This window comes from Bufo bufo, chromosome 1 (assembly GCF_905171765.1).
Source record: "Bufo bufo chromosome 1, aBufBuf1.1, whole genome shotgun sequence".
Taxonomy (NCBI): Eukaryota; Metazoa; Chordata; class Amphibia; order Anura; family Bufonidae; genus Bufo; species Bufo bufo.
This window is the reverse complement of record NC_053389.1, coordinates 194,521,230-194,537,399: the sequence shown is the minus strand read 5'-3', so window position 1 is coordinate 194,537,399 and position 16,170 is coordinate 194,521,230. Positions and strand designations below refer to the sequence as shown.

General features: G+C 47.1%; 1 protein-coding gene across 3 annotated transcripts in view; it reads left to right on the top strand.

The window, feature by feature from the left end:
- Nucleotides 1-16,170, top strand: part of SCAF1 (SR-related CTD associated factor 1) — a 67,379-nt gene that overhangs the window by 31,437 nt on the left and 19,772 nt on the right. For all 3 annotated transcript variants that reach the window (XM_040433955.1, XM_040433950.1, XM_040433951.1), the window contains exons 8-10: nt 3,137-3,219; nt 12,991-13,257; nt 13,526-13,654. In XM_040433955.1, the coding sequence (XP_040289889.1) occupies nt 3,137-3,219; nt 12,991-13,257; nt 13,526-13,654 (479 nt within the window). The remainder of the gene's footprint in view (nt 1-3,136; nt 3,220-12,990; nt 13,258-13,525; nt 13,655-16,170) is intronic.

Genomic DNA, 16,170 nt, shown 5'->3' with positions numbered 1-16,170 from the left:
TATTATTTCCCCTTATAACATGGTTAAGGGGTTAAAAAAAAAATATTTAACTCGCCTTAATCCACTTGTTCGCGCAGCCGGCATCTCTTCTGTCTTCATCTGTGAGCAATAGGACCTTTGAGGACGTCACTGCGTTCATTACATGGTCCATCACATGATCCATCACCATGGTGATGGATCATGTGATGAATGCAGTGACACCATCAAAGGTCCTATTGCTCACAGATGAAGACAGAAGAGATGCCGGCTGCGCGAACAAGTGGATTAAGGGGAGTTAAATTTTTTTTTTTAGCCCCTCCAGCCCTATTGTACTATGCATTCTGTATTCAGAATGCTATTATTTTCCCTTATAACCATGTTATGAGGGGAAATAATAATGATCGGGTCCCCATCCCGATCATCACCTAGCAACCGTGCGTGAAAATCGCACCGCATCCGCACTTGCTTGCGGATGCTTGCGATTTTTCGCGCAACCCCATTCACTTCTATGGGGCCTGCGTTACGTGAAAAATGCACAAAGAGGAGCATGCTGCGATTTTCACGCAACGGACAAGTGATGCGTGAAAATCACCGCTCGTGTGCACAGCCCCATAGAAATGAATGGGTCAGGATTCAGTGCGGGTGCAATGCGTTCAACTCACGCATCGCATCCGCGTGGAATACTCGCCCGTGTGAAAGGGGCCTAACTCTTCCCATGGGGGTTTTTGGTTGCTTTTCCTAGTCTCCTGATTCTGCCGGGTTTTCCAGCCCGCTTTATCTTTTATCGCTGCATATCTTTGCCATCCATGGCTCTCGGTAAGGCCGGTAATAACCTCCTGTGGAAACTGTAATATATGCCGTTTTGGCAGAATCGGGTAACTAGGAAGTAGCTGGGCTATCAGTTTATACATTATATTGTATTTATAGGTTCATTCACCTGTATCTGCCGCTTCATACACACAAGACAATATGCAGTCTTAAAGAAGCACTCCCACAATTTTTTTTAATTCTCTGACCTGTTAGACAGGTAAATGATGTAAAGATTTTTGTGGGAGTGCTTCTTTAAACTGACGTGTCATCTTTTGCTTGTTAGGCTTCATGCACACGGTCTGTATATTGGGCTACAAAGAAAGTTTCACCAAAATACGGATATCTTCCGTGTGCGTTATGTATTTTCCGCTCTCTAATCAATAGAAGGGGCTATTCTTGTCTGCAATGCATATTCTACAATTTGTGGAATGACCACACGTATCCACATGGCCCCATAGAAATTAATGGGTCCGTGTGCTATCCAGAAAAAATGCAGACCGCACATGGATGAAAACATATGCTTGTCTGCATGAAGCCTTATATCACTTTTAACCGCCAAACGCACAGTATGGCACACAGGCTTTGTAAAGCTGCCCTTTAGTATTACAAAACCGCTATTTTTTTTTCTTCTTCTTCTTCTAATGAGCTATTTCAAGGCAATTGGCCTCAGGAATGACTGCACTTTATTTTTCTCTCTGGCCCATTCTCAAAATAAATGATGTACATAAATAGGAGATAATCTTGCCTCTTATAGAAACCTTGCAGAGAATGTAAGCTATTCTCCTCCAGATCAGTTCCTGTTTGGCGGTGAATGGCTGAGGAGTGGACTTAGGATAGGAGTTTGGTGTCACAGTCTTTTTGTCCAAACAGGGCACGGGGGAGGCTCCTGCTGCAGCCAGAGCGAGGTACAGAATAGTGAAGTCTCTTTGGACGCAGATTTCTTTAAATATTTCTAAGTTTTAACTCTAATATGAGATAAATCAAATTGAAAGCAGGAGATTAAGGGAGGAATACATTTTTGCAAATTTAATAGGTTTAGTGTTCCTTTAAAGGAACAATATAGGGAGTAACTGATTCTGTGGTGTATCCAGTACAGGACCTGAAGGACACCACCCCTCAGGTCCTGCACTAGAAACGACACACTGCAGCACAGATTTACTAATCCTATAGATGGTGTAAGCTCAGACCGGCTGTCTAGACCACCATCAGATTTATCACAGTGAATCAGGCTGGATAAGGAATCTGGTGCAGGGATAAACACTTGTCTAACTCTCCTCTACTACTATATACCACTGGTTGATTTACTTGGAGGCAGAATTGGGGTGCAATTTTGGCGTTGAAATTTGCATCTTAGGCCACACCACATTTTCCATGAAGCTCAGCCCCACCTCACTTTTAACAACTTGGGGGGGGGGGGAAGAGAAAGTGTAGACACAGTGTTGCACCAATTTGTGCCACTGTTTATACACATTGTAGACACAGGCACATTAGTAAATCTGGGCAATAGTATTTACAGTTTTTTTAGTTATTTTGCCTGGGGTATACCTCCCAAAAATTTTAATTTGCACCAAAGGGTCAGCCCGAGTTCTCTTTATCAGAAGCACTGTAGTGGATTTTGTGATGTAGGCTAGTTTTCATTGCAAACCGTCAAAAAGCTAATAAACCCTCACATACGCAATCCTAATATTAATGTTTCTTAAAGGGACACTTCCATCAAATTTATCATGTATTAATAACCAATGTGATTAATCTATATGTTTATTTTTTACAAAGAGAGTGTTTTTATTTTTTTGGGATATACATTTATAAGGTCTATCCATGTATTCTACTTCCTGTCCTCTTTGTTTGGACTTTTAGCACGGCATATAGGCTAATTTAACTCTATTAGAGCATCACACATTATATTGGTTAGTGCAATGCTCTTCTGTGAACATCTTTATCCGGGCCTACCAAGAGAACAATAGAGTAGTCATACTATTATTAAAAAAGCAAACAGCCAAAAATTCTAAGAAAAAATTATTTTCTATGAATGTTGAGTTAAAAAAGAATGCCCGGTGCAAAGAAGACACTTCTCAGAATTCTCGAGTGCAAACTATACAGAGGTTCAGTTGACAAGGAGTGAAATAGATTGTGATCCAGCCTTGGAATATAATAAAGACGATATCCGGACCCGTAAAACAAGTTATAGACTGTATTTACTGGGTTTTATTTTGAGTAAAAAAAATGCTAAACATATCCCTTGAAAGGATAGTCAGAGATGCTCATATACATTAAAATGTGAATGATAGGGGTTGTTGTAACTTGTATATGAAATATTTAACATTGTTGTATTTGATTTTCTTTTCAGTGACTGCTTTGCTGTTCAAGATGGAAGAAGCTAACATGGCGAGCAGAGCCAAGGCGCAGGAGCTAATCCAAGCTACCAATCAGGTACAGATACTGTGAAGGCTTATACTGAGGGTCGCTGCGTGTGGAAGGTTTGGTGCAGCTACACAGGTTATGAAACGTTATGTGACTTATGATCTACGTAAGTCATATACCATTATTGTAACGGGCACAAACTGAAGATGTGCGCAGATAGACAGGCAGACATTAAAGCAGTTTATGTATCGACTCATGGACCTGTCAATTTTGCAGTAGTTCTTGGTTAAAAATTCCCTACTGTTTTGTTACTACAGATAAACTACCGATCAACAACAACTGTGTAGACTGATCCTTTAGTCATTTTCCTTTTCAAAATAGTAGGAAGCATTTTAGGAAGCAAGATCTGTTGCAAAGTTGCTTCATTTTTTTTATTTATTGGGGCAATAATTCACACTGTGTATGGGCCTCTTCAACCAAACCTACTAAGATAATCAACCCCCCACAAGGCACAATGTGTGGATAGTGAATGTATTGACGTATTCAAAAAGAGAGAATATTTGGGTATCCCTGCATCATAAAGAGAGAATGATGTTCCTGCCTGTTTTAGATATAGAGCTATGAGAAATGGGAAGAGAACCCATGGTATGTAAGAAAACCAGGGTCAGATAGATCCTGTGCACTTGTGCTGCGAGAATCGTAAAGTCCCTGACACTAGACCTCTGGAGAGGAGGCAAGCTTTTTCATATAGGTTTCCTCAGGGCTGGTTATACACCCCCCTCTTTAAGGTGGCCATACACATTATTATTATTTATAATTCCATACCGCTATACATATGAAAAGGGGTATACATACATAATACAGACAATTGCACTAAGCTTAAACAAGACGAGTTACAAACTGGTACAGAAGGAGAGAGGGCCCTGCCCATGAGGGCTTACAATCTACATGGTATAGGAGAAGGATACAGTAGGTGAGGGTGAAGTTGGTCATGGCGGTATAGAGGCAGCAGGGTCACTGGTTGTAGGCTTGTCTGAAGAGGTGGGTTTTCAGGTTTCTTTTGAAGGATTCCACTGTAGGTGAGAGTCTAATATGTTGGGGGCAGAGAGTTCCAGAGTGTGGGGGATGCACGGGAGAAATCTTGGAGGAGATTGTGGGAAGAGTTCATAAGAGGAGAGAAGGAGGTCTTGTGAGGCTTGGAGATTGCACGTGGGGATGTTTTGGAAAAGTAGCTCAGAGATGTAGGGAGGGGACAGGTTGTGGACGGCCTTGTATGTATTTAAGTATTTTGAACTGAATTTGTTGGGAAATGGGGAGCCAGTGAAGGGATTGGCAGAGGGGAGAGGCAGAGGAGTAACAGGGTGAGAGGTGAATCTGTAGTGCAGCAGAGTTGAGGATAGATTGGAGGGGTGCGAGAGTGCTAGATGGAAGGCCACAGAGGAGAATGTTTCAGTAGTCTAGGCGGGAGATGATGAGGGCATGTACAATTCGTTTCGCAGACTCAAAGTTGAGGAAAGCGCGGATGCTGGAGATGTTTTTGAGTGGGAGGCGGCAGGTGGTGGTTAGGGCTTGGATGTGTGGTCAGAAGGAGAGGGCAGAATCCAAGGCCGCTCCAAGGCAGCAGACTTAGTTGACCGGGGAGAGTTTGCAGTCATTGATCGTGATAGATAGGTCTGTTGGGGGGGAGGGGGGGGGGTTGAGCAAGATGGGGGGAAAGATGATGAATTCGGTTTTATCCATGTTAAGTTTTAGAAAGCAAGAGGAGACTGAGGATATGGAAGATAGGCATTGTGGGATTCTGGATAGTAGGGTGGTGATGTCTGGGTCAGAGAGGTCGATTTGTGTGTTGTCAGCATAAAAGTGATACCGAAAGCCATGGGACTCTATGAGCTGTCCCAGGCCAAAAGTGTAGATGGAGAAGAGCAGAGGCAGAGCCTTGCGGGACACCAACAGAGAGGGAATGAGACGAGAAGGTGGTGTGAGAGTGGGAGACGCAAAATGTCCGTTCTGTGAGGTATGATATGATCCAGGAGAGGGCCAGATCAGTGATACCAAGAGATGAGAGTTTGTAACAGAAGGGAGTGGTCGACAGTGTCAAAGGCAGAGGACAGGTCAAGGAGAAGGAGGACAGAGTAAAGTTTTCTGGTTTTGGCTGTTAGTAGGTCATTGGTGACTTTGGTAAGGGCAGTCTCAGTTGAGTGGTGGGGTCGGAAGCCAGATTGTAGGCGATCAAAGAGGGCACAGGAGAGGTGAGAGGACAGAATGAACATGTTGCTCAAGTAGCTTTTGAGGTGATATGGGGGCGATAGCTGGACAAAGCGGATGGGTCAAGTGAAGTTTTTTTTTGAGGATGGGTAGCATGTTTAAGAGCAGAGGGGAAGACACCAGAGGTTAGTGATAGGCTGAAGAGATGAGTTAGGGCTGGGATAAACACTGTGGTGAGGTTAGGGATGAGGTGGGATCGGATTGGGTCAAGTGCACAGGTGGTGAGATGTGTGACGAGGAAAGTAGAGTGGAGAGTTTTTCTTCTGTAATGGTGGAGAAGCGGGTTTTGGGAGAAGAAGACTGAGCAGTTGTGTAGAGGGTCTGTGGGGGACTGTGCACTGAATCTTTCTCTAATGTTGACTATCTTTTGTTTGAAGTATGTGGCAAAGTCCTCAGCTGAGAGGAGAGGGTGGTGGCACTGGGGAACGGAGAAGGGAGTTAAGTGTTAAAAAGTTGTTAAGGGTTGTGGAACAGGGAAGATATGAGAGATGAGAAGTAGGCCTGTTTTGCATCAGCAGGTGAGGATTTGAAAATGAGGAGGGATTTGTTGTATGCGGTGAAGTGACCCTTAGAATGGGAAGCTTGTCTGAGTTTTTTGGTCAGGTTGGTGTGCCAGGGTTGTCTGTTGATTTTTCGGGTTTTATTGTGTGTGAGGGGGGCAATACAGGGTGGTGGCAGTATCTGAGTCTTGGAGGGAACAAATGGCAGAGTGTGGGTGAAGAGAGTCAGAAAGCAAGTGAAAGTCAAGATGTTTAAGGTTCCTGCGGGGGCGGGGGGGGTGCTAATGTGTGGACCGGGGGAGCAGCAGAAGAGACCAATGAAGAGAAGGTGAGTAGGTTGTGGTCGAATAGGGGGAATAGGGGGAGAGGCGAATTAGAAATGTTAGATAGGGAGCAGAAGCGGGTAAAGATAAGATCCAGAGTGTGACCATCTCTGTGGGTGGGAGCGGAGGCCAAAGGAGGATGAGAGTGATGGGAGTTTAGAGGCGGCTTAGTGGCAGGTGTCAATATGAATGTTGAAGTAACCCATGATGATAGTGGGGATGTCGCCAGAAAGAAAGTGTAGGAGCTAAGTGTTGAAGTGGTCAAGAAACATGGTGGCTGGGTCTGGGGGGCGGTAAATGACAGCTACTTGGAGGTTGGAGGGAGAGTAGATGCGAACAGAGTGTACTTCAAATGAAGTGAGCATAATGGAGGGTGGCAGTGCAGTTGGGCTTTAGGAGAAGACCAACTCCTCTACCATGTTTGCGGATGGGGTGGTGGTGGTGAGTGAGTGAAATGAAACCGCGATAAGAGAGTGCAGCAAGGGAAGAGTTGTTGGTCTTGTTTCTGTGAGACCCAGAAAGGAAAGTTTTTGAGAGATGAAGAGGTCATGAATGTAGGACAGTTTGTTCCATAATGCTCCTGCAAGAGGAACCAAATGATCAGGGGTCAGAGGAATAGTTATTAGGTTTAAGGGGTTGCAGAAATTTGTAGAAGGAGATTTATAGTAGGAGGTAGAGGTAATAGTGGGAATTTGCTGAGGGGGGCCTGGATTTGGAGAGATATACTAGCAATAAGGAGAAGCGGAGAAAGTGTTAATAGGTGAGAATAAGAGAGGGCAGGAGGTATCTGTGTTTGTTTGGGAAGGAAGTGTTTTACATTACCAAAAAGGTTTGTGCAAGCGGCCAGGTGAGATGGAGGGAGAGATGAATAGTTCCTTGCTGGGTGAATGGATGTGGGGGTGTTTCAGGAGGTTTTTGAAAAGTAAGACGAAAGATAGAAACATTGTTTGCATTAACCATGTCTGTAATTACATTTTGTCCCTTTCTGGGTCAATTCTGGTAAATTCAGTATGTGCACTTAAAGAAAAGTTGGGTGCAGCAGTTAGGTTCAATGCAGACATACCTGGAGAGGAGAGAATTGGGTGATGGTCAGTAGGCAGTGATGACAAAGTGAATTCCATATCCATAATATTACATTTTGGTATAATTCATTATGTGCACTTAAAGAGTTGCACTTGAAAGGTGTTGCATGTTGAAAAGCACATTAGTCTAAAGTTGATCAAAACGCACGATTTCTACCAAAAGTTATTTCTCGCCCATTCCATTGGGGGACACAGACCATGGGTATAGCTTAGGCCATTACTAGGAGGAGACACTATGCAAACAATAAAAAACAGCTCCTCCTCCACTGGCTATACCCCCATGCTCCAACAGGAGGACCTCAGTTTTAGCTTAGTGTCGGATAAGGAGGTGACACTCCTGCTCCTGCAGGGTTGTCCCTGTAGTTTTTTCTTCTCCTGTTAGTTTTTTTCTAAACAGAGGACGCAGGGTCGCATGGTGCGTCCCTCCCTGGTCTCTCAGTGGAGCGAGCGCCGGGGTCGAATGGCCGTCCCCGGCTACCTCCCTTTCCCCCCAGAAGATAAGTGGAACCGGGCTCGACCTGCAGCTCCGGTGGCCTACCAGATCCGGAGTCACCTAGTCCTGCCCTCTATCCAGTGCACTGCCACTCCTTGTGCCAGATGACTGAAGAGGTGACCCCCCCCTGCTGGTCCGGTACAGAGGGTGAAGACTGCAGGACTCAGATAAGTACATCGGCTCTCCTGCAAGCTCCCCCTCCCCCCTGTACTAACACTGTGACACGGTTCTTTAGGGCTTACCTGTGGATCTGGGAGGGCCGGCTGATTGAGAGGGAGGAGGGATTCCTTCTTGTTCCCTGCATTCTGGCGGTGGGCGCCATTTTCGGAGCCGGGGTCTGCCTTTTGTCATTTTTACCGCAATTTTTTTCTGTGACGTGACTGGGGGGCGGAGCTTCCGCTTTGCCTCAGCGCCTCTCTACGCTTGAATGCTACTCCAGCTCCTCACAGGTCACGGTAGGACAGATAGTGTTCCGCAAAGCTGTAGGAGACCCTGACTCCGGGATTTCCGCCATCATGCCAAGACCTGGGGCCCCCCACAAATCTAAAGCGACACCTCAGGTCCCACTGGGATCCTGTAAGGTCTGCTGCTTGCCACTATCGGTTACAGGCTCCTGTGACTCTTGCCTTGCCTTGGTACAGGATCCTCCTCCCCCTCCACCAAACCAGCCCGCGGAGCCCTCCTGGGCCTCTGCCATAGCTAGGGCGGCCGCGGCCTTTATAGTCTCGCGCGTGGCCATGGCCTTTATGGAACGCATGGCGTCCACTGATCCACCGCCTGTGGTGCCTGTAGTTCGCACCGCTCCACGTCCCGGTGCCCCCCACAGAGGACCCTCGACCGTTAAGAGGCAGCGTATGCAGCAGCATCCCTCCTCGGATGACTCTGCTTCCCCCCCTCGCCTGGAGGCGTGTTCAGCCTCTCCCTCTTGCAGGGATTACAGGTCTGAAGGGGAAAGGTCCGGCTCGGACGAGGACACAGAGCCGGAACCCTCACCTAAGCTCTCCACCATGGTGGCAGACTTGGTCACGGCGGTACGTGACACCTTTGACATCCAGGGGGAACCTCCTTCTACTAGTAGCCAGGAATTCCCCCTCTTCCATTCCAGAAAACCGGAGGCAGTCACATTCCCCATTCATGGCGAGTTCGCCAAGGTCCTTTCTAAGGCTTGGGAACGCCCTAATCACCGTTTTTCTGCTGCGAGGCGTATGGATACTTTTTATCCTTTCCCGGCAGATAAAGTGCAGCAGTGGTCTTCTCCTCCTAAGGTCGACCCGCCGGTGGCCAGATTGGCTAAGAATACGGCAATACCAGTCCTGGATGGGTCCTCCCTACAGGACTCCGTTGACAGGCGTTTGGACTCTCTTTCCAAAGCCAGATTCTCTCTGGCGGGCACAGGTCTGCAGCCCACGTTCGCCTCTGCCTGGGTAGCCAGAGCGCTTTCGGTGTGGTTGCAGCGCCATCATCAGGACCTCGCGGAGCAGGATGCCTCTGCGGACACCTTGAACTTCGTCCTCCAGATGTCTCAGGCGACAACATTCCCCTGTGAGGCCTCATTGGACGTCAGCACTCTCTTTGCGCGGATTTCGGCCCTCTCGGTCACGCAGCGCAGGGAGGTCTGGGACGCCGACGCTTCCTCCAAGCGCTCCCTCACTAACCTCCCCTTTGCGGGCTCCAGGCTCTTCGGTGCTAAGCTGGATGAGATTATCTCTGACGCTACGGGGGGCAAGAGTACACACCTGCCCCAATCTAGGTCCAAGCGCGCCTTCAGAGCTCGCCCCTCTGGCTCTAGAAACCAGTCCTTTCGGCGCTTCTCCTCCTCCAGGTCTGCGACAGCCCCCTCCACCGGCGGCTCTCAGGACTCCCGCAAGAAGTCTTCCTTTAAGCCTCAACCTTCCTGGCGCCCGCGGGCACAGTTCCAGGGGAGTTCTGCCCGCCCCGCGGTTCCCAAGCAGTCCTCCGCCTGAAGGGGCACCCCCACCGCTTGCGGTGGGGGGCCGTCTGCTCTCCTATCAGCATGTCTGGAGGGCTCACGTTCAAGACGCCTGGGCCCTGGAAAATGTAACTCCCGGTTACAAGATAGAATTCGTTTCCAGACCTCCGGAACGTTTCTTTCCTCAAAGAAGGAGGGATCAGTGCGTCCGGTCCTGGACCTGAAGCTGTTAAACAAGTCCCTGCGGGTGCGGAGGTTCCGGATGGAATCCCTCCGCTCAGTTATTGCTTCTCTTCTTCCAGGGGAGTTCCTCGCGTCGGTGGACATCCGGGACGCCTATCTGCATGTCCCTATCGCAGAATCTCACCACAGGTTCCTGCGCTTCGCCATTGGCGACCGTCATTATCAGTTCGTCGCCCTTCCCTTTGGGCTGGCGACAGCCCCGCGGGTATTCACAAAGATCTTGGCGCCGATCATGGCGCTTCTCTGTACCAGGGGCATATCTCTGCTGCCCTACCTGGACGACATTCTGATAAAGGCTCCCTCTCGTCCCCAGGCCGAAGATAGCGTCAGGATCACAGTTCAGACTCTGCAACAGTTCGGCTGGCTGATCAACTTCCCGAAGTCCTCTCTCCAACCTTCCCAGAGGGTGACCTTCCTGGGGATGATTATGCCTCCCGGATTGCAAGTTCTCACGGATACGGGAGTCGGTGTCTCGCCTTCTGCATTCCCCGTGTCTCTCCATCCGGGAGTGCATGCAGGTTCTGGGGCTTATGGTGGCCTCCTTCGAGGCAGTCCCCTTTGCCCAGTTTCACACTCTGCCTCTGCAGCAGACGATCCTGTCTTTCTGGGACAGGACATCAAAGGGTCTGGACTCTCGGATCCGCCTTCCTCCTCGGGTTCGCATGAACCTCCCGTGGTGGCTGTCCCCTCAGAATCTGACTTCGGGGAAATTCTTCCTCCCAATCTCCTGGACAGTCGTCACCACCGATACCAGTCTCCTGGGTTGGGGCGGCTTTCTCCGGGCTCGGACGGTTCAGGGGGTGTGGTCAGAAGTGGAAGCCCGCCTTCCGATCAACATATTGGAGCTCAGAGCAATTTTCCTCTCTCTGTCTCATTGGACCCCCCTCCTTCTGCCTTTCACCTTAATGAGGTCCTTTTGCCCCGCTCCGGCGAACCCCAAGGAGCGCGCTCTCCATTCTCTGGATGTTGTCCGTGCTTTAGGGTGTACCTGTCGGTTACTTCCCCATTTCGCCGCTCAGACTCCCTTTTTGTGGTTCCCGAGGAGCCTCGTAAGGTTCTGGAGGCCTCCAAGGTCACTGTGGCCCGGTGGATTCGGTCGACTATTGCCATGGCCTATCGGTCCCGGGGTAGGGTTCCCCCAGCTGGTCGTCCTTACATACCTTTACAAAGTTCTACCAGCTGCACTCTTTGGCGTCGGCTGATGCTGCCCTAGGGCGCAAGGTATTGCAGGCTGTGGTTCCTGTTTAACCGTTGGACGTTTTCCCTCTGGAGGTGCTGGTCTTTCCACCCCATGGACTGCTCAAGAACGTCCCATGGTCTGTGTCCCCCAATGGAATGGGCGAGAAAAGGAGATTTTTTGTGAAACTCACCTGTAAAATCTTTTTCTCGTCTTGTCCATTGGGGGACACAGCTCCCACCCATTCTTGTCTGTTGCAGGAGGGGTTGGTTCTATTCTAGTGGGACCTTATGGTTAACGGCCCGATGGCGGTGTTCCTTGGTTCTGCTTTTCTTTGTTAATATTTGGATTCTGATCTCCTTCTCCTACTGCTTTTGCACGCACTGAGGTCCTCCTGTTGGAGCATAGGGGTATAGCCAGTTGAGGAGGAGCTGTTTTTTATTATTTGCATAGTGTCTCCTCCTAGTAATGGCCTAGGCTATACCTATGGTCTGTGTCCCCCAATGGAAAAGACGAGAAAAAGATTTTACAGGTGAGTTTCACAAAAAATCTTTTTGAAATTTAATAACGAATGATTATTTTAGCCTACAAAAGACGGAGCATTATAGTTTTGAAAATAAGTTTGCCGTGTTTTTTTATATTTTTGTCTGATGATCAGACAAAAGATCTTTCTTTGACAAAAGATCTTTCTTTGACAAAAGATCTTTCTGGGAAAGTTTTTTAATCACCCAATTTCATTGAACTTTTATTTGCAGTTTGAGCAACGGCTAAGGCTGGGTTCACACGGGCGAGATTTCCGCGCGGGTGCAATGCGCGAGGTGAACACATTGCACCCTCACTGAATCCGGACCCATTCATTTCTATGGGGCTGTGCACATGAGTGGGGATTTTCACGCATCACTTGTGCGTTGTGTGAAAATCGCAGCATGCTCTATATTGTGCGTTTTTCACGCAACGCAGGCCCTATAGAAGTAAATAGGGCTGCGTAAAAAAATCGCAAGCAAGTGCGGATGCGGTGCGATTTTCACGCATGGTTGCTAAGATGAAAGTCTATTCACTGTATTATTTTCCCTTATAACATGGTTATAAGGTAAAATAATAGCTTTCTTTAATACCGAATGCTTAGTAGAAGGTCAATTGAGGGTTAAAAAAAATAAATAAAAAATTAACTCGCCTCCTCCAATTGATCGCGTAGCTGCCGGTCTCCTGTTCTTTCTTCAGGACCTGTCAATGGACCATGTGATGAGCTCAGTGACGTCACCACAGGTCCTTTGACAGGCCCTGAAGAAAGAACAGGAGATCGGCAGCTACGCGATCAATTGCAGGAGGTGAGTTAATTTCTATTTTTTTAACCCTCAATTGACCTTCTACTAAGCATTCCGTATTAAAGAATTGCTATTATTTTCCCTTCTAACCATGTTATAAGGGAAAATAATTACATCTACACAACCTTGAACCCAAACCTGAACTTCAGTGAGGAAGTTCGGGTCTGGGTACCACATTCAGTTTTTTATCACGCGTGTGCAAAACGCATTGCACCCGCGTGATAAAAACTGAACAACGGAATGCAATCGCAGTCAAAACTGGCTGAAATTGCGTACCTACTTGCGTGGGTTTGCCGCAGTGCACACGGGACGCATCCGGAGCCAAAACGTGGCTCCCGTGTGAACCCAGCCTAACATTGACAAAGGGTGTATGCCCGTGTCTGTGAAACGAACGTTCACCATATGTTTGTTTCTTCTACTGCTGTTCAACCATCAACAAACTTCAATGGTATATGGCCACCTTTACATGACTCACAGCATTCTTTATTTTCCTCCCCCACAGATCCTCAGTCACAGCAAGCCTTCTACCTCATTGGGTAACCAGCCTCCACCTCTACCAGCCTTGGGTCATTCAGCTCCTCCATATCTTCTTGGTAGTCTACCCCTAAGTTGTAGCTCCAGCCCTCCTACCCCCACTGGAATTTCAGGCCTCAACACCCAGTCATTGTCTGGCTCTACATCCAGCTCATTCTTCAACACTACAGCTATCTCTGAGCGGGGAAAGCGGGAAGGCAGCACAAGCTCTGAAGGCAGAGGAGACACTGACAAGGTAACTTATAGACAACCATTTATCAGTATTTTATACATTATCAGAATTTCTTCACCAGCATATTCTATCTTGGTGGTTGTGATTGGCCAATTAGTCCATCCTTATAGTTGTGGAGTGTGGAAAGAACATACAGATTCCACATAGAGGTTGCATCCAGTCAGATTTAAGCCCAGTGCTAACCAGCGAGCGTCATCAGTTGGAACATAGTTCCTTTTAGGTGACTTTTTCTGTTTTTTTTTTTGTTTTGTTTCCCCCCCCTTGAAATCAGTACTTGAAGAAGCTGCATACACAGGAAAGAGCCGTGGAGGAGGTGAAACTGGCCATTAAGCCATATTATCAGAGGAAAGAGATCACAAAGGATGATTATAAAGACATTCTGAGGAAGGCTGTACATAAGGTGGGTTTATCCATTCATCTGCTCGATTTTATCCTTCATTTAGTACAAACCCTTAATCTAATTATATCAAGACGAGGGCTGGTCATCTTCAACTGAACTAATCTTTAAATTCTATTGTGTGGCCATGACTCCTGTATACTGTATTTTTTGCTTTAGAAGACTCAACGGACTATAAGACACCCCAGGTTTATACAACAGAAAATTAGAAGGGGATGTGGTTTAATGGTGTTTTACTGAAGTGGAAGGGTCAACGTCAGTAACCTTAGGGTGTGGGGGATAGTTGGGTCAGCTCCTGCTACCCTTACTGTGTCATCTGCAGACCACTGTAACAGCCAGCAATGGCGGTCACCTCATAGAATGTACCTAGTTCTCTAGCTCTGCTACACACGTACACACACACCTATCTTTAACCCCTTCAAGCGACAGCCTGTTTGGACCAAATGCCAGAGCCCCATTTTTCAAATCTGACGTGTCACTTCACAGTTATGAAGTCACTTTGTGGGGCTTACAAAGTAGAAACCACCCATAAATGACCACATTTCAGAAACTACACCCCTCAAGTTTTTTAAAACTGATTTTTACAAACTTTATTAACCCTTTAGGTATTCCACAAGAATTAAAGCAAAATGAAGGGGAAATTTTAAAACTTCATATATTGGGGCAGATTATCCATTTAAATCCAATTTTCCTGGAACATATCAAGGGTTAACAGCCAAATAAACCTCAATATTTATTACCCTGATTCTGCAGTCTACAGAAACCCCCCATATGTGGTCAGAAACTGCTGTATGGGCACACGGCAGGGCTGAGAAGGAAAGGAGCACCATATTATTAATGGAGGGCAGATTTTGCTGGAATGGTTTTCGGGTGCCATGTCAAATTTCAAGAGACCCTGAGGTACCCCTAAAAAGAAAACCCCAAAAAGTGACCCCATTTTGGAAACTACCCCCCTCAAGGAATAAATTTAGTGGTGAAGTGAATGCTTTGACCCAACAAGCGTTTCATAGAATTTAGAAACAGATGGCTGTGAAAATGAAAAATTAACTTTTATTTCCAATATAAAGTTGCTCTAGCCCCAAATTTTTCATTTTCTCAAGGGGTAACAGGAGACAATGCACCCCACAATTTATGCATTTTTTCCTGAATACAGCAACACCTCATACGTGGTCATAAACCACTGTTTGGCGGAACGGCAGCATTCAGAAGGGAAGGAGCGGTGTAACGTTATACTTCCCTACTTCGTGAGATTTCCCTACCCTAGTCACTTCCGGTCGCACCGGACATGACGTGAGGAGGTATGCAGCGCCACGCAGGCGCACACCGACGGGTTAGGGAAATTCCACAGCAGAGTGCACATGCGCCGGGAGCCTCGCCGGCGGTTAGGGTATGGAAAAATTATGGGCCAGTGCGCGGGCGTGGTGATCGGATGTATGTTCTCAGCTGGACACCGGCTGACACTGCGCATACGCTGGGAGCCTCACCAGCGGTTAGGGTAGGAAAAAAGCACTGGCACGTATGTAATTTTTCCCTTCCCTAACCGCTGGTGAGGCTCCCGGCGCATGCGCACTCTGCTGTGAAATTTCAGAAATTTCCCTAACCCGTCGTTGTGCTCCTGCGCGGCGCTGCATACCTCCTCACGTCATGTCCGGTGCGACCGGAAGTGACGAGTTTAGGGAAATCTCACGAAGTAGGGAAGTATAACGTTACAGCGGCATTGGGATTTTCTAACATGTAATTTGCCGGAATTAGTTTAGGGCCCATAAAATTTGTATTTATTCACCAATGTAGCTGTGTGGGGACATGTTTTTTGAGGGATCGGGCTGTTGTTTTTATTGGTTTAATTTTGGGGTACATATGTCTTTTTGATCACTTTTTATACCATTTTTTGTGGAGATGAAGTGGGCAAAAATGCCAATTTTGCCAGTGTGTTTTTTTTTATTTTTATGGGGCTCCTCTTGTGGTAAATATTATATGATTATTTTATTCTGTGGGTTGATACGGTTATGGCGATACCAACTTTATGTATTTTTTGTTTTTATTTCTCTATACTACTTTTTCGGCAATAAAATCACTTTTGTGTTAATAAATTATACACTGCTCAAAAAAATAAAGGGAACACTTAAACAACACAATGTAACTCCAAGTCAATCCCACTTCTGTGAAATCAAACTGTCCACTTAGGAAGCAACACTGAGTGACAATCAATTTCACATGCTGTTGTGCAAATGGAATAGACAACAGGTGGAAATTATAGGCAATTAGCAAGACACCCCCAATAAAGGAGTGGTTCTGCAGGTGGTAACCACAGACCACTTCTCAGTTCCTATGCTTTCTGGCTGATGTTTTGGTCACTATTGAATGCTGGCGGTGCTTTCACTCTAGTGGTAGCATGAGACGGAGTCTACAACCCACACAAGTGGCTCAGGTAGTGCAGCTTATCCAGGATGGCACATCAATGCGAGCTGTGGCAAGAAGGTTTGCTGTGTCTGTCAGCGTAGTGTCCAGAGCATGGAGGC